This window comes from Rosa rugosa, chromosome 3, assembly GCF_958449725.1.
Source record: "Rosa rugosa chromosome 3, drRosRugo1.1, whole genome shotgun sequence".
In the NCBI taxonomy this organism is placed as follows: domain Eukaryota; kingdom Viridiplantae; phylum Streptophyta; class Magnoliopsida; order Rosales; family Rosaceae; genus Rosa; species Rosa rugosa.
This window is the reverse complement of record NC_084822.1, coordinates 33,022,051-33,044,574: the sequence shown is the minus strand read 5'-3', so window position 1 is coordinate 33,044,574 and position 22,524 is coordinate 33,022,051. Positions and strand designations below refer to the sequence as shown.

The window sequence follows — 22,524 nt, the reverse complement described above, 5'->3', positions numbered from 1 at the left end:
TCCTGCACAGCAGAAAACAAAAAAGACTGCGAATAGAGCATTATCACATGTTAAAATTTGTGAAAAATTTATCATCTAGATTAAAAATTCACATACATTAGCCCACCCACTCTTATCACTTAGTAGTTCGATTAATCCATTCCATAATTGTCAATAAGAAGTGAAACCATTTACATTAGGTTTGGATGGAAATGGGAATACCAACGACTAAAACTACTCCAAAATCAATGAAGGGACCCGGACACATTGCTCAGTTAGTAGTTTAGTACTGATTACGAAATGTATTTTTCCTGCTGCTCTTGGAGAACCTTTGCTGAAGACTTCGCATCCAGATATAGTGTATCCACTTCTTCTAGATCCGCCTATTAAACAAACAAATTATCACCTTAGTTTGTTATGAACAATTACACTGCAATCATACCTATTATTGTCAAAGTTATAGCTACCTTGCAGATGTTGTCTCTGCCATTCATTTTTGCCACAATGCTCGCAGGTGACAAGAGCTGAACAGCATGCCTGAGGAAAATATAATATTGTAAGCATCCTTTAGAGGAAAAGAACTCAAGAGTTACAAATCCAACAATCATGCCAGACCTTAAAGATGATTTTTGGCCTATCTCTCCCAGGTAAGCCAAACTCTCCTCCTCTATAACTAGTTCCTCCACCTGTGCACGGGTTGCTAAAATCTGGCTCAAACAAGGAGTATTGAGTTATTATTTGACACCAAATAAAATTAAATTAAAAAATTGAAAGTGAAGAAAGAAAAAGAAAGACAGGAGCAAATAAACTGTATCTACCTTTATCATCTCTTCAGGACCATACGTCTGAGTTCGGATAATCACCAACCGGTCCAACAAGTCAACAGGTATTCCGTGAGGACTAGCCATATCAGTCCCTCTGCAGAGCAACAGACCAATGTTTAGAAAGTAAGCCATAACAGTGAGCATACTGAGAGATCTAGGCAATGCCTGTAGCATTCAAACACAGGCATGGCCTAGGTATATGCTTTTCCTTGAACATAAAAGGTAATATGAGAAAAGTTAATTAAGGGAAATTGCTGTACAACTGAACTTTCATACCTTACATTGCAAATTCCTCTGTTTGTGGCAAATATTACTATTGGAGACAACGAGCTCTCTAAAGCACGGTTCAAGTACGAAAAGCACTCCATATCCAGCATATGTACCTGTTGATCAAGTTTTAAAATTGTCAGTAATTTTAACATGTAATAGTTGTAAAGGATTTGGAAGAAAAAAGAACCTCATCAATGAACAGAACTCCAGGTACAAGCTCCGCTACGCCTTCATCAATATACCGGTTAACAACCTGCCATCAATCATACTTTCCTGTAAATGAAACCTATACCTTCTTCCTTCATTTTAAAGCTAATGAAAATATTATTTGAGGGGAATATTAACCCCCAAATGGAGGGGATAAATCCCTAGACACAAAGCAGCATGGCAAGCAATCCATCATATGCTTGAGAAATACTTTTAAGTTTTAACACATCATTGAGAAAGAACTTGTATTGAATTACAATATACTTGGTATCTTAATTCATTGTGGATATTTGAAGAGGCTAACTGGAGCATGAAAAGGAATGGGTACAGAAGAGAAAGCGCATGATTCTCAAAGCTTTACGACTGACTATGGGATTAATTAGATGGGATAAAGCTGTAGTTGGTTTGGAGTGGAAGTATGTCAAAGTCTTGGAAATACTTTCATTAGCAGACATCATAGAATTTGAGAACAGCCTTTTCCAAATTAATTGCAGAATCTTGAACGGAACTTTTCTCTCCAGTAAACCTTATCTTAAGCTACCACACAAAGACACTGAACTTGGTGGACACTCCTGCACATTTAGAAAGCTGTACCTTATTTATTTCCTGTCGCAACTTGTCAGTAATTTCTGTTTTCCTTGGTTTCATCATCTGACCCATTAGAGATAATATGTCTTGGCCACCTTGAGGTCGTGCATTTGCAGCATCCAGATCATGCAGTGTTACGTCCTGTTAAGGAGATACATAAGTAAACATGAACTAAACAAAAACAGAGAGAAGACTATGAAACAATTAAAATTCAATCCTGTAAACTGAACTTGAATACAGCAATATTACTGTGTAGCATGAACATAATGTATATAATGAAGAATATGAGGGAGACTTGGTAAGAACCACGATACTATTTGTGGACTAAGGATGAAATGCTATCCATATACAGTAAGTTCAGAAGTTATTCCAAAAGAATGTTAAAAGTTCATTTTAACAATCTTATCAGGCCAAAAATCCTAAATAATTTGCACAGGTGGTGCTTAATCAGTATATTTTTCAGCGTGACCCAAGAACTCAATTCCTAGATTAATCAAACTAAGTAGACATAGTCATATTATTAGAAAACCATCTGCATCATGCAAGCATGACAGATGTTCCTTTTCAATCAATCTAGGGTGACAGAGCAAGAGAGAGCATCTACTGATCAACTTACTTGTCAAAGTGCTATCAAATAAGAAACCCTTGCAAGACTAGTGTAATAAAATAGATTGCTATGCTATCATTACAAAGAACATTTACAAAGACAACACATTTCAGATTGAATCGAACCTGCACAATCTCCTTCTTTTTGTGAACCTCTCCTTTTGGTAGTGGAACATACTCTTCGGCTTCCAGATCAAATTCGGTGGCAAAAGCATCACTTCTACCAACCCTTTTTACTGCTCCACTATTTGCCTCAATGTATATGACATCACCAACAGCTACCTGCATGTTGTATGAGAAAATTTGTATGAAAAGAACAAAAATCCCAAAGACAATAGCTTCATATTGAATTCAAAATAATTACAAGTTTACAAAATCAAAAACCCAAAACATTATCCTTCTTTTGTACACAAAAGAAAATTTTAACGATGAGAACTTACCTTTTCCTTGATCAATGCGTCATAAATAGTGGGGTCCAACTTCAGTTGTTTGGTTCCTTTGACAGTTTTTAATCCAATGATTACATGGTTAATGCTTTTACCGTAGCCACCCGTAACACTCTCGGTCTCTTCTGGTGTTAGTTCTGTCACCTACACTGACACTAACAAAGCATCAAGAACTGTAACCAACCAAGTCAAAAGCCAAAGTAACGTAAGATAATCACACCAAATTACATTTTAGAAATCACATCAAGTTATTCCTAAAACAAAATGTATCATTAGAGACTTGCCTCTCCTTCATAGACCTCTTTATTTTCCTTGATACGTAGACCAATAGCTCGTCTAAAATTTTCCATTAAAACCTCAGTTTTCTTAACTTCTGATGAGTATACTTCAGATCCAACCATCGGGCAGAATGGAACCTATAAATAAGGACCATTGACCATGTAAAATCAGAACAAAACAAAACATCTATCTCAAGGACTATAAAAGCACGTTAATAATTAACATCGAATAATGGATAGCTAAGAAAAACTGTAAGAATTACCTTACTGCCAAGCTCCTGGGATATTCCAAGCGCTAGTGCTGTCTTTCCAGTTCCAGGAGGTCCAGCCATCAGAAGTGCCTTACCAGCCATCTTCTTCTGCCGTATCATATCAACAACAAGACCAGCAGCTTCTCTGGCCTCCCCCTGACCCACAAAGCCAGCAGCCCAAGGTGCTGCTCTTCCATTGGCCTGGAACAGAAAGATTGTAACTCATTCTGGTTGAGATCCATCTTAGAAACAGAAAATTCATGATTTATGCACTATTGAAATTAAACCAGCCTTTTTGTTTTAAGAGAAACAACCTGTAATAAACAAAAAGAACAACGCAGTTGATGATCAAGAGGTCAGCAGCAGAAATATCAGAAAATTATAACAAAAGAACTAGAATCACCCCCACCACTTAAGAAAAACCCCCTTATACTTTAGCTCCCTTCCAATAGCAGATACATAAGGAATCAGTATTTGAACGCCGATGAAACAGATCCCCAAAGAGCTAACCAGAATATTACTCTCTTCCACGGCTCCTTCACCTGTGTACCTATGTAGTTTTGAAACACCCCTCCATTTCTTTACATTCCCTAACCAAACTGTACAAGCTTGTTCCATAACATACGGCTGGATGCAGATGATGATATCTACGCACCCAAATGAGAGCCAACAGACTGCAACCCCAAAGAATTTGTCCCTCTTCCTTTTTCCAAAAGCAGGACTTAACATAAAAGAGCAGGACTTCCAGCTGGATCTCCCAGCTCACCCAGCCTCACTACAAAAATTTGGCCATAAAAGAGAAGCAACTTCACAATGCAGAAAAACATTATTAACAACTTGTCCCAGCATCTTGTACATAACAGACAAGTGAGGAGAAAAGCAGCAATTTGCCCTCCATGGAATCAAATTGCAAGTTTTCATCCTCCCATCTGCCACCAAAAGCCTAAAACCCTCACTGTGGGCGGAACCTTAGTTTTCCAGATAAAAGTTGCAGGATAGAAAACTGGATCTGAATTCTTATCAATCAAAAACCTGTGAGAATGCTTACAAGGGAAAGCACCTGTAAACTGTAGCTTCCATCTCCTCTCATTCATTATCGAACGCACGAAACTGATTCTTTCTAGCAACACCAACAATGACAGACCTCACCTCACCTTTCTGACGAAAAGTGTTGTGTAGCTAAACGTCCTATTATTCTGCTAAGAAATTTTGATAATCTGTACAGCCTTGGACAAGATTAATGGATAGGTTGGTCCCCCGTGCAAAAGTTATCCCAAAATCGCATTCTTCCCCTTTTACCAAACGCTGAAAACACTTGGACAAACTCATTCAGCAGAAGTGTCCTCCCAAGGGATTCTAATTGATCCTCTAAAAACCAGTTTCACATCCCAGCCAGTTTCACAGTACACATACTTACTTTCATCACTCGCCAATGAAAATCTCCAAAGCTAACTCTCCAGCAGAGAAATATTCCCTTGCTATTAAACTCCCACCTCTCTCCCTACTTTTGGATTCTGCATCCCCTAACTAGCTGGCCCTTCTTGGCTTCTCCAACTCCCTCACAGATAAAATTTTTTCATCCTCTCTAAACTCTTTGCCACTCTAACAGGGATAGAATAAAGACAAATAATAAAAAGGCTCTACTGCCAAATGCTTGAATGAATCCCCTGGATAAAAATGCTTTCTACCATCCTTTAAATCTCTTCTCAAATCTCTCTTCCACAGGGTTCCAACCAAGGCAGCCTTAGAATTCCCACCCAATGGAAACCCCAAGTACTCACCCGCATCCAACGTGGAGTGTGAGTGTGTACTAGTGTAAAGCAGGAAATAGTATTGCATTGAGTGAACATAAATAAAATAAAATGAAGACGTAATATTACAGGCAATCTAAGAAGAACGTCACCAAACATAGCATACCAAACAGACCTTAAAACCTAAGAAAGCAAACACTTTTACAGCAGATAAAGATAGAATTTTTGAGATAGTTTGAAATATGCCACTGACAAGAGTATCTTTTCATGGTTTAATCGGTCTATCTAGAACAAAAAAAATAGAAATAGAAAGAGAGAAACCTCAAGACCAAGGCCTTTGATGTGGGTGTGAGTGGCTATGCGCTGCTTCTTGGTAGTGGACTGAACCTCTTCTATTTTCACCTTGTCCATCTTCCTATCTCTTTTCTCTGGATTGGCAGAGAAACCTCTTATAGCTACGATTTAAGGCTTGCTATTTAGTCAACAATTCCGTTCCCCCCTGAACTGCAATTAAAATTACAGATAATTATATACAGAAAATAATTTAAAAAGTAACAAATTCCTTGTACCAAAAGAAATAATAATAACAAATTCCTTGTTGATGCAAAATGTTGCATCTTTTATCAACACCCACCTTCCTTATTCTTGCAAAATGTTCATCTTTTACCAATACCCAACTTTCATCTATTACATCTTTGCGTTATATAAACTGGTCTGGCACAATGGGGGTTTATATCAATTTGTTGCTCAAAAATTTAATGAAAAATCAATCAAATTTCGAAAGAGATTACAGATGCTTCAGTTATTTCTACACAAAAGGGCAAACTCAGAAATGGAAAACAGTAATCTAAGAGTAGTGACCAGGTACTTTCTCCACATACAAATTCTCAGCAACCAGAACCTAAACCCCACATACACTCCTCAATAGTAAAAAGCTGCAATCTAAACTAACATACAAGTAACTAAGAGGAGTGAGGACCCACCTGGACTTCGACGAGAAGGGCGTCGAGAGAATAGGCGGAATGGGCAACCGAAGGAGAGAGCTCGGCGAATCGGCGGAAGAAGAAGAGTCTGATAAACCCTCCTAAACCCTCTCTGTTTCTGTTTCTCGCGGAAAGTGAATGAATGACACCTGATATTTAGGGGCAAAATTTTGCATATTCATAAATAAAGAGAAATGTACATTTATTCAAATTTGAGCTACACCTAACTCCATTTATTTAAGAATCTTATAAGATCCTTTTAAAAAAAAAAAATCTTATAAGATTGCTCATTTATCTATTAAATTATATTTATTTTATCCTAATACCTGATTAAATATTTTTTTGTTTATTTTTTAGACAATTTTGCCCTCTCTCTTTGTCACCTAGAGAGAGAAGTCATCGGAGACTTCACAGGACTCCGGTGACCAGAGATCAGAATTCAGTGACCGGAATCCTGCGTCCAGTTTTATTACCTCCCAATAATACCTACGAAACTTTCTATTGCCCCCCAATAAAAATTTAATAAAAGTCTTTAGTGACTTCTTTGGGGACTTCCGACAACCTCCGGACCAGTGACCGAAGTCCGTCGTTCGGTTTTATTGCCTCCCACTAATACCCAATAAATTTTTATTGCCCCCAATAAAAATTTATTGGGTTTTATTAGGGGTAATAAAAGTCTCTGGTGACCTATAAGATCTTCGATGACCTTTTTGAGGACATTCGGCGACTAGTTATCGGTGATCAGAGTCCGGTGACTGGTTTTATTGTCCCCCAATAAAAATTTATTGGGTTTTATTAAGGGGGTAATAAAAGTCTCCGGCGACCTCTTTTGAAAATTCTGGCAAGTTACCGGATTCCGACTTCCGGTTTTATTGCTCCTCAATAATACCTAATAAATTTTTTATTGCCCCCACTAAAAATTTATTGCTTTTTTTTTTGGGTTATAAAAGTCTCCGGCAACCTCTTTGGATTATAAAAGTCTCCAGCAACCTCTTTGGGAACCTCCGGCCGATGATTGGAGTTCGGCGACTGGATTTCGGGGGCCGGCAATCGGAGTCTGGCAAAGTCTCCAATGACTTTTTAATTATTTGGAGGGCAAACTTGTCTTTTTATCTTTAAATTGGGTAAGTGAGCACACCGATCTTTTAGTAGAGTAAGTGGACATTTGTTGGGCTCAAATTAGGTAAATGGTCAAGAGTCCATAAATAAAAATACACACTTTTCTAATATAAGCCTTAATTTTTGTTACTAGGATTTGGATATCACCCTTTTTTTTTTTTTTTTTTAATAAAATCATATCGATTTGTCGTCTAATTGAAGCTAGAATGGTCGTTACATACTATTCGTCTATCATCTATGGACAGATAAGAAGTTGTGGTGGCACCACGCGATACATAGAAATAGGTCAACTCATTGAACACTACATACCCTCCCTCTGCCATCTATGGACAGATAAGAAGTTGTGGTGTTACCACGCGGTACATAGAAATATGTTAACTCATTGAATACTCCACGCTCACTTATTAAAAGCAAGCCTATAAACTATGGACCACTATGACATAGTAAATAGGCAAAGTAAAACTTAAATAAAACATAGCCTTAAAAGACTAGCCCATTCCCTATGAGGCTTAAGATAAGGCCGAAAAGCCCTATCCCAACCCCAAAGAGAGCAAGCCAGCCCAATAGCCCAGGCAAGCTTTGCTGCAGCATTGACCCGACGCCCTCAAGACCACATCGAGGGCACCATGCAATTCTTGGAAGTGCGAACGAGCTACACCTCCACTGTAAAGCTGATTTCCAACAGGGACACCTAGACCTTGATATCCATCACCAAATTTGATCGATCAGAATCAGATTGACGAGGGGAGCCTCGTTTTGGGGTTGATCATTCTTGTTCCAGCCTTCACCGAAAAACGTCAAGATGTTCCCCATATCATGTACAGTCGTACGCAGAGGACCACCAAATTCCTTTGTGTTTCCTTGGCATGCTGCAAATAAATCTAGTCAGAACATGGCTCGTGACACCCACCATAGCTTAAAAATCCGCCACAATCACGGGTGATCCTCCGATCGAAGACCATGGCTCTTTCGCAAAAAAATAATGAATACTTGAACGATGACTACTTGGGTCGCCATGGATGCTAGCACATGGACCGCGCCCAAGAAGTAAAACGACAGTGATGGCTAGGAGCAGTGAAGCCGATGGATGGCTAGGATTTAGGGAAGCAGAAGCCATTAGTAATTTTAGACATCACACATGTTGATAAGTCGATGGTGACAATTGCCATGCTTATTCAACCTAAAAAGATGAAGTAATTTCCAACAAATAACACTTATTAAGGTAAATAACTTATTGAAAAAGATAGAATAAAACAATTAAAAAATAAAAAAATTTGCTAAATATAAAAGTAAAATAGAATTGGAATTGGTCTACTCATTTCATTTCATAGTTCCTTTATATAGGGAGAGAATTACAACGGAAATATCAATTACAATGATGACATTAAATTCTGATTGATCCGTAATCTTTGCTAATTGATGGTAATCGCTAATTCCTTGATTCCCTCTTCGTCAGTCACTTTGACAAAGGCACATAATGTGTTTTTCCTTTAACACTAAACAACATATATATTCACAACCAGCCTTTTTATTATCGTAAGGGCAAGTTTAGCGGTTGCTCTGTTGCCTTGTCTCCAATTTAGCTAAGTCACCAACTTAGCAAAAATACAAATTGCTACTTTCCATGGGCAAATTCAAGGCTGGTCTTTTCTTAACCCAAGTCAGAAGACTGACCCAGTAAGACCGGCCTCTAGTGTGGCGGAAGACAAGAGAACCATGAACAGTAACCTTGACGGTGGTCAAAATGATTCAAAATAAATCTTTTAAACTTAATCGAATTTGAAAACTAATTACAATGAAATGTAGAGCGTGAAGAGTAGATCAGTTTCCATACTTCATGCATTGCAACCTATCACTGAAGCCATTGGAAAAAGTCAAAAATACACCGGAATGGCCGAAGCTTTCAAGCTTCGATCTCCTCCTACAGTCGACGGTTAGACAAACCGGTGTCGGGTTCCGCTTCGCGCTATCCATCTAGACCATTTGTTGCCGATGCTATGCCGGTAATTTGCCAAATGAGGGAGAACCAATTGGGTCTGCGTCACAGCTTGGCGGGTTAAAGAAATAGGTTGATGTTAGGTCCTTCCAGACTGATTTTATATTTATATATCATATTAGAATTGGTCAACAAAATCCGCATTTTACTTTCTGAGGGGGAAGACGAAAGTACAGCTATACTGGGAGGTTCTTGAGGTAAATATTTATTAATGTTGCTCTTCATTATTCAAAAAAATATTTTGCAAAATAAAAGACCTACAACATACTATTCGAAAAAGTACTAATCCTGTTATTACTTTAGGGAGGTTCTTATTGACGGGTCACTTATAGTAGGGTACTTTTTTTTAGGTCAGGATCCTGGGACACATAATTTTACACAGTTTTTTACACTTCTTCTAACCAAAGATTGTGTAAATTTTAATTTACACAATCTTTGGTTCACGCTTTATGTTCCCCCCCCCCTAATTGTATTCAACAGTTTCATTAATGAAGGCTTGAGGGCGGCTGCACCAGCCCTTGTTTCAAAAAAAAAGAAAAAAGATTAAAAGCATTCAATGGCTTGAATTAATTTTGTAAATGATGTTAGCATACAAGAAGATGATTGGACAAATGACGTGGCATCAAATTAATTAAAACAAAAAGATTAGATTAAACTTTTCTTTTTATAACAAGCCATAAAATTGAAAAAAAAAATTACAATGAGATGAACAGAAGAACATGATTAGAAAAAAAGTAGAGGAACAATGAAGAACCCTAGCTCTAGCTCCATTGTCTTCTCCAAGGTCCAAGTATTGGAATCAAGACAACTTAATTACCCAAGAGTCTATGGAATTCTATTGTTTATATGTTTCTTTTGGAAAAGCATCTGATCATTGGCTGCTACTGATAAACACGTTCCCCTCTTTGGTAGAATTATGTATGGTCGGTTGTCAACTTCATAGCATTCCTCGTTTACCTATCTTCAATTTCACTTCGCTTGCCATCCTCGATCTTTCTTGCAACAAGTTTTATTCTTTGATGCCAAGGTGGGTTTTCAGACTTAGAAATCTAGTTTATCTTCATCTAAAGCATTGCAAATTCCAAGGTCCTATTTCCAGGAGTCCACATAATATCACGTCTCTTAAGGAAATTGATCTCTCCATGAAATTTCTTAATCTTCCGATACCTGAGTGGTTGTATAGTTTGAACCATCTTGAGTCCTTAAACCTTTCTACGTGAAATTTCAAGTTCCATTGGGAACTTAACATCCATCATCAACCTAGAGTTGGGTTCAAATCTTTCGGAAGGGAAGATCCTAAACTCATTGAGAAATTAATTACCCAAAAGACTATGCAAATGTTCTCCAGTTGACCCTCCTGCTCCATTATGATCACAATCATGAAATATAAGTGTCAAAATTCCCACCAAACAGAGCACAGATGCTACAATAGAATATCGTAGTCTCTTGGGGAATTAAGTTGTCTTGATTTAGGGATTGAAAAGGCAGGAGGCCTCCGAATTTCTTGGAGCGACCTCTGTTTACGAAACTTAGGGTTTCGTGTCACTGGAGGCGATAAAGCTTCGCTCCTCGGACCAGGCAAGGCTGAGACCCACTCAGGTGGTGTGCGACAACAGTGTGGAGTTTCGTCCGGATCGTGCGGCTTCTGGGTTTGTTCCAAGCTTTGGCAGCAGCGAATTGGTTCTGAATTTGTTCCAATCTGGGTCTGAGAAGTCGATCGTGGTGGTGCTCCGGTGTAGGGCTCGGCGATTCAGTCTGTTGAGGCTCCGATCGCGGCGGTGACAGCTGTGGTTGAGGGTGCGAGCTCGAGCGGCTTCGAGAGTTGGTGTAGGTTAGTAGGCGGTGGAGGTTCTTGGGCTCCGTTGATTTTTTTTTGAAGTAGGCGTTCCAGCCGGACTCTAGGAGGACCTAGTGATGGTAGAGGAGAGATGAAGACCGCCGGAACGGTGAACGACAGGGCTGCCTTCCGGGGAGGCGGATCTGTTCCGGCTGGTGTGAGGAAGTTGGATTTTGGTAGTAGGCTTGGGCCTCTGCCTTACTGGGTTGTGGTTGCAGCCTAGTGATCTGGGCCTTGTTTTGGATATCATGTCTCCTCTTTCCTTTTCACTTAGTTTGGGCTGGATTGGGCTTTTGGGGAGGTAGTCAGTTTTTTTCTAGTTCTATTTTGTCCTCGGGACGTTACTGTGCTCTGTGTTGTTGTGTTGCGACGTACACCATTTGGGTCTTAGGCGTCAAGATGCTCAAGACAGTGGTTCCATCTTCAGATAGGGTAGGGTTAGGGAAGTTTTATTTATTTGCTTTTCTTTTGAGCAATTCCTTTAGGTTTTCGATTTGTTGGCTAGTAATAATTTGGCTGCTTTGGGCAGTTTGGTTAGGAGTTTGTGGCTGCTTTGCACATTCTGTATTGTGCTTGTACTTGTAATATGAGTGGTTTCTTGAAACTTTCTAGCTTGACGCTGTGACATCGTAATTATATATTGGAACATGATTCCATTTCCCTAAAAAAAAGTTGTCTTGATTTCAATACTTGGACCTTGGAGAAGACGATGGAGCTATGCTAGGGTTCTTCATTGTTCCTTTGCTTTTTTTTTTTCTACTCGTGTTCTTTTGTTCATCTAATTGCATTTTTTTTATAGCTTCTTATAAAAAGAAAAGTTTAATCTAATTTTTTTAATTAATTTGATGTCACATCATTTGTCCAATCATCTTATGGTATGCTGACATCATTCACAAAATTAATTAATCTGAGCCATTGAATGCTTTAAATCTTAAGGGCTTAGAAATAGTGTAAAAAATTGTGTGTCCTAGGATCCTGACCCCTTTTCTTTATATCACCATATTTTTTGAAAGGGCTTAGTACTTACTAACTTACATATATATAGTATGAAAGAAAACTTTCTCCAAAAACTGTCCCACGTTAGTTCTTCAGGATTAAGGTTGTAGATCTATCTTAGCGTGAAAATGTAGGATAGCCTTCATCTCTCCAAATTATTTTGTACCCCAGAAAAAAAAATCAAATTCCTCTAAAAAAAAAAGGTTATATATGTTGCCTTTCAAAAAAAAAAAGAAGGTTATATATGCTGTGTCTACTTTTTTTTTGAGTAAAAAGAGATCAGCCCTTTATTGAAATTGAAAGATTACAACGATACGATGCAAAGATGCATCAACAATGAAAATAAACAACACGAAAGGAAGACAACTACAGAGCCAAAGATGGTGCTTAAATTAGATATCAGCAAAGCATATGATCAGGTAGAGTGGATTTTTCTTGAAGAGGTAATGAAGAAGTTGGGGTTTGCGGATCAGTGGGTGAGTTTAATAATGAAGTGTGTTCAGTCGGTATCTTTTTCTATCCTATGGAAAGGTCAACCGGTTGGACACTTTAACCCCACAAGAGGCATTCGGCAAGGTGATCCTCTTTCTCCATATCTTTTTCTTCTTGTATCTGAAGGTTTATCAGGTCTTCTTCATCAAGCAGACGAGAAGGGTTGGATTCACGGGGTGAAAGTGACTCCCTCTGCACCATCCATTTCTCATCTCTTGTTTGCAGATGACAGTTTATTATTTGTGAATGCAACCACCCAGGATTGTGTTTCCTTGAAGCAGTGCTTGTTACTTTATGAGAGTGCTGCAGGGCAGCGTATCAACTTTCAAAAATCGGCACTGTCTTTTGGTCCTAATGTTTCTGATCAGGTGAGAATGGAGATACAAGAAATTCTAAGTGTCCCGGTGGTGGATTTTTATCAGAAGTATTTAGGCCTCCCAACGACGATAGGTAGGAACAAGAAAGATGTTTTCCGGAAGATGAATGAAAGATTGGATTTTCATTTACAGGGTTGGCAAGGGAAGTTCCTCTCAAAAGCGGGTAAGCTTGTTTTAATTAAAGCAGTGGCTCAAGCTATTCCCACTTATTCTATGAGTGTGTTCCAATTGCCAGTTGGTGTGTGCAAGAAATTTCAATCGAAAGTTAGTCAATTTTGGTGGGGTAAAAGTGGTGGAGCTAGAGGAATTCATTGGTGTAGTTGGGAGAGGTTGTGTAACAAGAAGGAGGATGGTGGGTTAGGCTTCCAGGACCTAAGGGCTTTTAATCAATCCATGCTTACTAAGACAGTTTGGCGAATCTTCTGGGGTAGACCTTCTTTGGTTAGTACACTTCTGCAAGCAAAATACTTTCCAAATACGAGTTTTCTGAATGCTTCCTTAGGGACAACTCCTTCGGCAGTTTGGAGAGGATTATTATGGGGGAAACAAGTTCTTGATCATGGAACGAGATGGCGAATTGGAAATGGGAAAAGTGTTAGTATTAAAGGTGATCGTTGGCTACCCTCCCCAACAGGTTTTAAAGTCGTATCTCCTCTTAATATTTCGGTGGATTTAAAGGTGGAAAGTTTGTTTACTGAGTCTGGAGCTTGGAACGTTCCTTTATTAAAATCAATCTTTCTTGCACATGAGGTTGACATGATTTTAAGTATGCCTATGGGTTTGAGATCCGTTTCGGACAAGTTGGTATGGCACTTTACAACAAATGGCAGCTTTAGTGTAAAGACAGGGTACTGGGTGGCCCGAGGTTTGCAAGCTAAGAATGGTAATAGTGTGGCTGGGAGCAGTTCTTCTACTCTTCCAGATATATGGAAAAAGGTTTGGAGTCTATTTGTCCCACACAAGATTAAATTATTGCTTTGGAGGGCCATTCAAATTTTTTTGCCATGTGGTCATAATCTACAAAAAAGAAGAATTACACCAGATGCAAGTTGTTGGCAATGCGGTGCTCCTTGTGAAACTCCTATTCATGTTTTTTGGGATTGTCCTATGGCTAGAAGAGTGTGGAATCTGACCTTCTTGAGTGAAGTTTGTAATACGTGGAAGGAGCCCTCCTTCTTGGATTTAATTTCACATGTGCAAAAGGTTGCTGTAAGAAGTGACATGGAGTTCTTTGGATTAATGGTGTGGTGGCTTTGGAGAAATAGAAATCTGCATAGGCATGGAGAAAAGACTTTGAGATCAGAGGATTTGGTGCTAGCTGCTGGGGAGTGGCAGATGCAGTATTGCAATGCCAATATCAAGAATTCGGATCATGTTTTGCCTAATTCGGCGGTACAGAGGGAGACTGCGAGTTGGGAACCTCCAGGTATGGGATGTCTCAAATTAAATTTTGACGGCGCTACAAATGTCAGAAATGGTGTAAGTGGAATTGGAGCTGTTTTCCGGGATCATTTGGGCAAGCTTAAAGGTGCCTTGGCAGTTCCTCAGGTCGGTAACCTTCCCCCAAGAGCAGTGGAGTCTTTAGCGATGCTTCATGGTCTAAGGTTTGCTTTGCATGTTGGGTTTAATAAATTGGAAGTGGAGGGAGATGCTTTAATAGTTTTAAATGCTTTAAATATTAGTAGTGATGACCTAAGTTTGGAAGGTCATATTTTAGATGAAGTTAGACAGTTACTTAAGTCTTTTGTTAGTTGTAGTTGGCGGTTTGTAAGGCGAGATTGTAACAAGGTTGCACATCGCCTTGCAAAAGAAGCCTTGAAGTTGAGTCACCCTTTATTATGTTTGGAGTCGGGGCCTAGTTGGCTCCACCAGTGTGTCAGTATGGACTTCGAGTGTGAAGTCTAATGTGGGCATAGTTTTCTTCTGAAAGCTTTTGCTCCCAATCTCATTGTAATCTTCGTTTATTAATGAAGTTCATCTTTTGATAAAAAAAAAAAACAACACGAAAGGAAAAGATGCAAAAATTGCATCTGAAATACAAAGAAATATGAAAATCGCAATAGTAGCAACGTTGAAACGCCAACTAATTTTACACTACGGATTGCAGCCGTGTAGTGAATTGAGTAGTCGGTGGTTTGACTACCCATTGAACTCCAATGCACAAATTGACAAAAGCCAATTTGGCGCTGGAATGAAGGCACTCTTCCACCTAAAGATCGAAGCTGGCCAAGGTTGTCAGAACATGGCCATGTTGGCAGCCGATCTTTTACGAACAAATACCATAGAATTGGGTCCTGGATCCAATACCAATAAAGCACAAGAACCCCATTCCAATGAGAAAAACAAATAGCCCACAGAAGATAATGGGTTACAGTCCAAGCCCAACATCCACCTGGATCCCAGATCCGAATTCGAAACCATTTGCCACCCGGATCCCAAATTCGGATCCAAAACTGTGGAGACCAAAAAACAGCAGCTCTTCTCCTCCCATTGCAGGTCCGACCCAAGCCCAAGACGCCTTAAGCCCAGAGCCCACTGAATTGTCTCCCAGCACCCACTACATCTGGCCACCCGACCCCGCCGCCGGTGACGCACCCAATCTCTGTCAAGCCACCAATCGATAGGTCGCCGTCTACCATACCACCTTGGCTTCGAAGAACGTCGGGGACCCAAACCCGGTCACCAATATCACAAAGCAAAGCTCTACCAGTGGGGCACGCCACCCACAACGACACACAATCTGGCCAGAGGAAGACCCCATGTCGCACCCACCGAATCGCCACCGTATTAGCAGCCCCGCCGGGAAGAGGCAACCCATTGAGAAAACCGTTGCATCTACCCGGATCCCACTCCTCCCAGTAATAGTGGCCTACCTCCGATCCCGAACCAAAAGAAGATTGGCCCACCGAAACCTCCCCAGCAGCGCCAAAACTCCTCTCCAAATAGGCACTGCCCCCGAAGACAACGCAGGCAAAGATGAAGAGGTCGAAGCCTGAAAATTTCTCCATGGATGGAGTAGGTATAGGTCACGACGAACAAAAGAGCCGCAGCACCACAAACCGTAGCAAAGCGCTCTGCTAGGCTAGGTCAAAGATGGTTTATGTCACATGATTCTTTTTCTTAATATGCTGTGTCTACTTTTGATCTCAATTTAACTATAAAATCACGGTGCATATTTATGTTATTTGGGATTGTCTACGTATGGGTCGTTATATTAATAATAATAAAAAAGTATGGGTCATTCTATAAGGTATTCGTATGTTTAGCTATATGATTGTTAATAAAGAAAATTAAGCATCTAACTTAAAATCAATTAACAATATGTGGAGAGAGTCTCAAATCTTTGTAAGTTGTTATGCAAAATTATATTTTTCTATTGTACGTCACCAGTACTCCACATTCTCACACTTTTATTTTCATTCAAATACAAAGAAGCAATTACATGTAATCAACTACTTTATATTTTATTACAATGAAAATGATCAAATTTGACATATCTTAATATCGACTTATGTTTCCATCCTTCAATAATCAGTTGGGCTGTACCAAAGTTGACTTTATTACCACACAATAATTTGACTGCAACGTACGCCACTATTCCATGACTATTACATACAACTTAATATCAGATGGTTTAAACATATTATTCAATCCGAATTTGTTCAAGACTCGATTGAACATCTATCTCGTCGCCGCCGTTAACCTCCAAAGATTGCTTGTAAGTCATTCCACGATATATAGGTGGGTGAGACTCATCAACAAACTCTGGTGCCGGAGACACAAACGAGTCCAACGAAGGTCCATGGAGTGTGGCCACTGAGATCCTCTTCACTTTGTTGTTGTCCACAACAACACGATGAACATGGCTCTTGTACTTCCCATTTGTTAAGATCTATAGCAATAAACAACTAATAATTAAGTACCTTTAGTAAGAGGGATCACTCTCTTTTGAAAAGATTAAGAAAAATGTCCACATATCCAAAATTAAAAACTGTTTCGTTTTATGGTCACCTGAAGGTAGGGAGATCATCTAAAATGAATTAAATCAATAATCGCTTAGTCATTTGTTTATTATTAAGTATTTGTTTACTACAAAAGTAGATTTGGATGATTTTTCACAACAGTATGGTACTCATTATAAGGAGACTTAATTAGGGTAATTTCAAATCATCGATCGAATCACATGCATGTAGGGTTAAACGGTTAAACCCCTACAAAGTACGTGCATCTATCCCTCTGAACTACGATAAGTATACATATACAAATTATATAGGCATGCACAAAATATATATTATGTGAAGTTATATATCTCGGGCTAGCATATAAATAAATAATGTACCTCAAGATGATCCCCAAGGTTTATGAAAATGGCATTAGGGGGCATGTTAACATTGATCCAGTCTCCCTTATGGGATAGTATTTGCAGGCCACTATTCACGTCTTGAATGAGTGAAACAAAGAAGCCAGGATCAGTATGGTTAGGCACACCAATGGAACCTTTTGATCTGAAATTGGGTGGGTATAAGTTCATCGCAGACATATCGAACCCCGAGTCAAGCTTAAAAACTTTTTCTATGTAGCATTCTTCAAATCCCATGGCTTTTGAAACTGCCTTTCCCAAACCATCTACTATAACTCTCAGTCTTTTGAAATATTCTTCCATAGCCTCACTGCAGGTAGAAAAACACGACATGAATCACCATAATTATTTATATGCCCATCTGAAGTCTGAACATAGCAGTTAGATTTGTGTATACATATGAACCCTAACACCATGAAAGACAATTAGACGAAGAAAAGGTAATCATGTATAGTGATTTTATACCTGAAACCAGCTGGTTTAGCAGGACAGTGGTACTCAGGATGTGCAATCACCTTAAGATATTCTCTATTCTCCCCAGGAGAAGATCGAAGTCCCCATCGGATTCTATCTGTTGGGTTCTTTTTCTCATACTGCTTTCGGTCCTCGATTTCCGTTGGATTGAAGAAGTCAGATATTCCTTTGAAAACACTCTCAAATAACTTATCTGACACGCCATGATTTACCAGCTGATCGAAAAAATTGAAACCGTCCAATTAATACTAGTGCATATATATAGATCGACATGTGAAACATATATGATTACATCCAAAAAAGAGAAACTTGAAGTTCAGGGAGAAATTAATTAAAGAGCATATAATTATTGTAAACATTTGCAATCAAGTGAAAACCATAGAGATTTTCATATTAGTTATTTGATATTATAAGTTTTAAACTTTGTTCTGGACTTCTGGCATCTTTAACGCATCCTCTCATACAAAGCAATTGGGAAGAAGAGGTGGCTAGCGTTAGGGTATATTAATATATAAATAGTAGTAAAATATTTAACTAGCAAGATGAAAACCAAACAAAGTAACATACATAGAAGAAGCCAAAGTCCTCGCAGACATGGCCAATGTTTTCAATGGCCTTGGCTCTTTTTTCAAGATCATCAGAGAATAGCACAGAGAAATCAACTGTGGGGATTTCTATATCATCAACAGCCACAATGGTGTCGACATTAGGGTTTTGGTCCAGGAAGGATGAGTGATGGGAGTTGATGATGGTACTGTTGGGTTCAAAAGGCCTATGATTGATAAGCACTGGACTAATCGTCTCAGCCATTTCTGTGTTTTAGCTAAGGATAGTGGAGAGCGGAGGGCGGAGAGCAGAGAGAATGAAGGCCTAAGGGAGATGGATCGAGTAGATCGATGAGTTTTGCATGCTTTGGTGAGGCTACGTTCCTCCAATTTATAAGGGTAATGTGGGGTCATAGCTAGCTAGAAAATTATTTTACGTATGTATAAACTACTGATAACCGCAGACTAGATGAACCTTCATAATCTATTTCGTTCTGAGAAATATCAACTTGCCATTTTAAACTGTTTAATTTCCACTGTATCTTAGAGTTTCTTTTGTCCCCACGACAAACTGGAAGTTGGTGCCCTAGTTGTGTACTTGTACATATTCATTGGGTACCTTGGTGGTCTGATCGAGATTCCTAAATTAAAACACGATTTGAATACAAGGTTCAATTATTTACAAGAATATTACTTTATACATATGGTCACAGTAGTCCATTGTATTCTAAATTTATTGCTGGACTATGAAATAATCAATTATTTGGCTGTTGCAAGGAACATTGGGAGCGATATGGCTGAGTCATGTTGATGAACGATGAGGTTAGCACTGTTTTGTAAGCAAAATTGTTGGTTTGTGGATAGGAGAAATTGTTGCCAAGCTTAAAATAGAAAAGATATGGCAAATAATTAAAGAGCGGGCCGGATACAATGGCTAAACCCCTAAACGTTTAGGCCTCTGTTCTTTAGGGTTTAGGCTTTCCTCGGCTCTTTAACTCAAAACGAGTTATGGTGCTGGTGGCGGAACCGATGAAGATTGTATTGGTCTTGTTCGAGGATTGATGACGACGGTGGTCTAAGACCGAGAATTGATGACGACGGCTGCAGGTTGTTAGGTGAAAAAATTCTGCCAGTGTTTTACAAAATATATAGTGAGCTTGGGTAAAATTTGTTTTGGTTGGGTTTCAGGGCTCGTAATCGTCTGGATTCAGTTCTGGAATCTAGGTCATTCTTGTGTAAAAGCCTGGGACCTAAGTTGAGCTTTGTTTAAAATTTTATATTGAGAGTTATATCTTCCTCGCACGTAAGTATATGGATTCTGAGTCTACGAGTTTTAATTTTTAATATTTCTGAGCAAGTGATTTTTATCAACTTGGCTACTACATTATAAGAGCAGCATCTAATCATGTTACTTAAATAATGACTCTTGTTTTGTGTCCTCAAAAAAATAGTCGATAGCAAAGTACCATTTAGTCTCATGACATAATTAAGTTTCATCTTCGTATGTGGGAAGTCGTGAGGTTTGTTACATTTATTTCTTATTCCAGAGCAAGTGATTTTTATCAACTTGGCTATTACATTTATAAGAGCAGCATCTGATCATGTTACTTAAGTAATGACTCTTGTTTTAAGTCCTAAAAAAAATAGTCGATAACACAGTACCATTTGATCTAGTGACATAAGTCTCCTCTTTGTATGTGAGAGGTCGTAACGAAAGTTTTTGTGATTCTCAACTATTTGATGTAATAATAAAAAATAAAATAAAAAGGAAATTTGCACTCATGTTTTGACAAACCATTTGAATTTTTTAATATGTTTAGTGCTGTCGAATCTCTTCCATAATTAGCCTCTGTTCTTTACCTCCCTTCCCATCGCACCAAAATAGAAAAGAAACAAAAAATTCTCCCTCTTGAGAATTTGATTCTTAGACTTGCAAAATAGAAAGACAATTCTTAAGCGAATGGTATGATCCAAATTGCCAAGGACCCTTCTGGCTATACCCATGCAAAAGAGAATAATTTTCATGTAACAAAAGAATTTCTTTGAAATGCAAATTCGATTCATAATTGAGAGGAGAAGATGGTCTTCGGGGTTCACTTTTTGGGATTAAATTCTTTGAAATGCAAATTCGATTCATATATGAAAGGACGATGACCAAGGATACGAGAAGGTGAAGATCCAGTAGTTCGGGTTTGGTAAGGGAAGAATAATCTAAAGATTGCCCTCTTAGGCTTTTGAGTGAAGAAATGCAATATCCATTCGATTCGGACTCTAATCTCTAATTAATTACCCCAAAACAAAAAAAAAATAACTATCTACTATCGGGCATATAAATTTAGATCAAATACAAGGAAGAAGCAGAAATTCAATTGATGAAAGATGCATGATTGAGAGAGCTAGAAGGAGAAATGAAGAGAGGAGGAAAATAAAGACAAAAGATAGAGTTTTAGCACTCTTGATAGAGAGCTAGGGTATCTTGATGTATGTCATACCCTTATTTTTTTATTTTAATAAATTAATGTAATAGAAACCTATTGAACCGGTTAACAAGTTACCCACTGAAAAGTTACCCACTTAAATATTAACATGTGTCATTTATAAAATAAAATTTACTATATTAACAACACATTCTTTCTTTTTTTTTGAAATAGAAGTTGAATGCATTAGATCAACAGCCAAGGGCTAAAGTCTACAAAGTTTACATAAGCCATCCGGCAAGAAAATCCGAACTACCTATCTAAACCATAGCGAACTCATTAGAATCTCTGGGACTCTCACATTTAAGCGAGCCTATACAAGAATAGAACAAACCTCGCCTCCTACGGAAAGGAAATCATTCAACTAGCCCTAGCTTGCCAATCACGCAATTGTGGTACAAACTAAAAACTAGAAACGTCATAGAAGACTCATAGAAGCTTGTCCCCGCTCACACAGGCTCATACCCAACTGAAAGAAAACTAGTAAATAACTAGCTCCTTCCCTTTCGAGTTGGAGCTCATACCAGCAGCTGCTGCCTGCACCTTACTTGTTTTAGAGGCCCTCTGCACTTGCCCAGCCTCCTGTGCTGCACCTTTCTTTTTCTCCCCATATGGCAGCTTATTCCTACTGCCAACCGGACGACCTCTTTTCCTCTTCCCCCTACTAGAGCTTCCCTCCTCCGGCAAGGAGACCAAACCTAGGTTTTCCGGCTCCAAAGTCAGATTACGCTTGCCTACAGCCAAGCTAAGCTTAAGCTTCTTTGGGGAAATAGGCACTCCCTCCTCAGACCGGCCTCGACGCTTACCGGTAACGCGCTCCGGTGTCATAGCAGTTTCCTGGAGCTCTCTGATCACCAGTTGCCTCCGAGGTTTGTTCAAGAAAGAACTCAGAGGAGGTTCCACAACCGGCTGAGGGATAGGGGTCTTAAAAACTAGGGTTTTGCCATGAATCAAAAGCCTAGCATTCAAGCCCGAGCTGCTGTCTCCCTTCATCCCCGAACTCGACACCGAAGATCCCGGCGGCATCTGCATACCTCCAGTCAAAGTTGCCGGCGGTGCAAGGCCAGTTTGCGATCCCAGTACCGTCCTCTCAGCCCCGTCACCATCCTCCTCCAGTGTCGGCCCCGAGTAAGGCAAACCGACATGCGTCACCAATCCACAAATGGAACACCGACCGAACAATTTGTCATACTTGAAGTTGCAAAGGAACTCAACCTCATCTTCCACCAAATACCAGCGTTTAGACGGCAGCGGCCTATTCAGTGGGATTTCCACCAGAATGCGAAGCTTTCCGGCTTTCTTCCCAGTCTTATCAATCTCCTGAAAGTCCCCAAGTGTATAACCAATCATGGTCATCACTCTTTCAGACCTAAAAGCAGAGGGAATACCTTTCAGTGTTATCCAGTATGAGGCCATGGTCAGAGGAACCTTTTCCACGGGCATCACACCATCATAACATGCCAGCGCCACCGGTGCATGATTGTACCCCCACGGAGCACCCTTCCAGATACGAACTCGGTCCGAAGGATCCGACAAAGTGAACAGAACCCTCTGATTGTCGGCCTCCTCCACCTGCAGGGATCCATTGATCCGCCATGCATTGCGGAACATCCCAAGAAAGGATCGAATCTTATAATCCCGAGTAGTGAGCAACTTTCCCACCATGAA

General features: G+C 39.4%; 2 protein-coding genes across 3 annotated transcripts; both read right to left on the bottom strand.

Annotated features, from left to right (window-relative positions):
• Positions 1 to 33: 33 nt before the first annotated feature.
• LOC133736109 (ruvB-like protein 1) lies at positions 34 to 6,345 on the bottom strand. Of its 2 annotated transcripts, none has more exons than XM_062163541.1 (13): positions 6,184 to 6,345; positions 5,522 to 5,704; positions 3,462 to 3,650; positions 3,205 to 3,336; positions 2,915 to 3,064; positions 2,601 to 2,756; positions 1,875 to 2,009; positions 1,261 to 1,326; positions 1,080 to 1,186; positions 798 to 897; positions 595 to 686; positions 447 to 516; positions 34 to 362 (listed from the first exon to the last, which is right to left on the bottom strand). In XM_062163541.1, the coding sequence occupies exons 2-13, from the start codon at positions 5,609 to 5,611 to the stop codon at positions 273 to 275; spliced, it is 1,377 nt and encodes a 458-aa protein (XP_062019525.1). In that variant the 5' UTR covers positions 5,612 to 5,704; positions 6,184 to 6,345; the 3' UTR covers positions 34 to 272. The 2 variants fall into 2 exon arrangements, with proteins under 2 accessions (XP_062019525.1, XP_062019526.1); XM_062163542.1 differs by having other exon boundaries at positions 5,522 to 5,699.
• A 10,059-nt stretch (positions 6,346 to 16,404) lies between these two features.
• On the bottom strand, positions 16,405 to 18,692 carry LOC133736184 (2-oxoglutarate-dependent dioxygenase 19-like). The gene is made up of 4 exons (XM_062163626.1): positions 18,402 to 18,692; positions 17,826 to 18,049; positions 17,340 to 17,670; positions 16,405 to 16,892 (listed from the first exon to the last, which is right to left on the bottom strand). Exons 1-4 carry the CDS (start codon positions 18,642 to 18,644, stop codon positions 16,644 to 16,646), a joined length of 1,047 nt encoding a protein of 348 aa, XP_062019610.1. The 5' UTR covers positions 18,645 to 18,692; the 3' UTR covers positions 16,405 to 16,643.
• Between the last annotated feature and the right edge of the window lie 3,832 nt (positions 18,693 to 22,524).

Excerpts from the sequence above, each read along its gene's own strand:
- LOC133736109 (XM_062163541.1), bottom strand. The coding sequence starts at position 5,611 with ATGGACAAGGTGAAAATAGAAGAGGTTCAGTCCACTACCAAGAAGCAG. Across the intron at positions 2,757-2,914 it reads ACGCATTGATCAAGGAAAAG|GTAGCTGTTGGTGATGTCAT; the intron begins GTAAGTTCTCAT and ends TACAACATGCAG. Across the intron at positions 687-797 it reads GTCCTGAAGAGATGATAAAG|ATTTTAGCAACCCGTGCACA; the intron begins GTAGATACAGTT and ends TGTTTGAGCCAG.
- LOC133736184 (XM_062163626.1), bottom strand. The coding sequence starts at position 18,644 with ATGGCTGAGACGATTAGTCCAGTGCTTATCAATCATAGGCCTTTTGAA. Across the intron at positions 17,671-17,825 it reads GCTAAACCAGCTGGTTTCAG|TGAGGCTATGGAAGAATATT; the intron begins GTATAAAATCAC and ends TTCTACCTGCAG. Across the intron at positions 16,893-17,339 it reads ACCTTGGGGATCATCTTGAG|ATCTTAACAAATGGGAAGTA; the intron begins GTACATTATTTA and ends TTATTGCTATAG.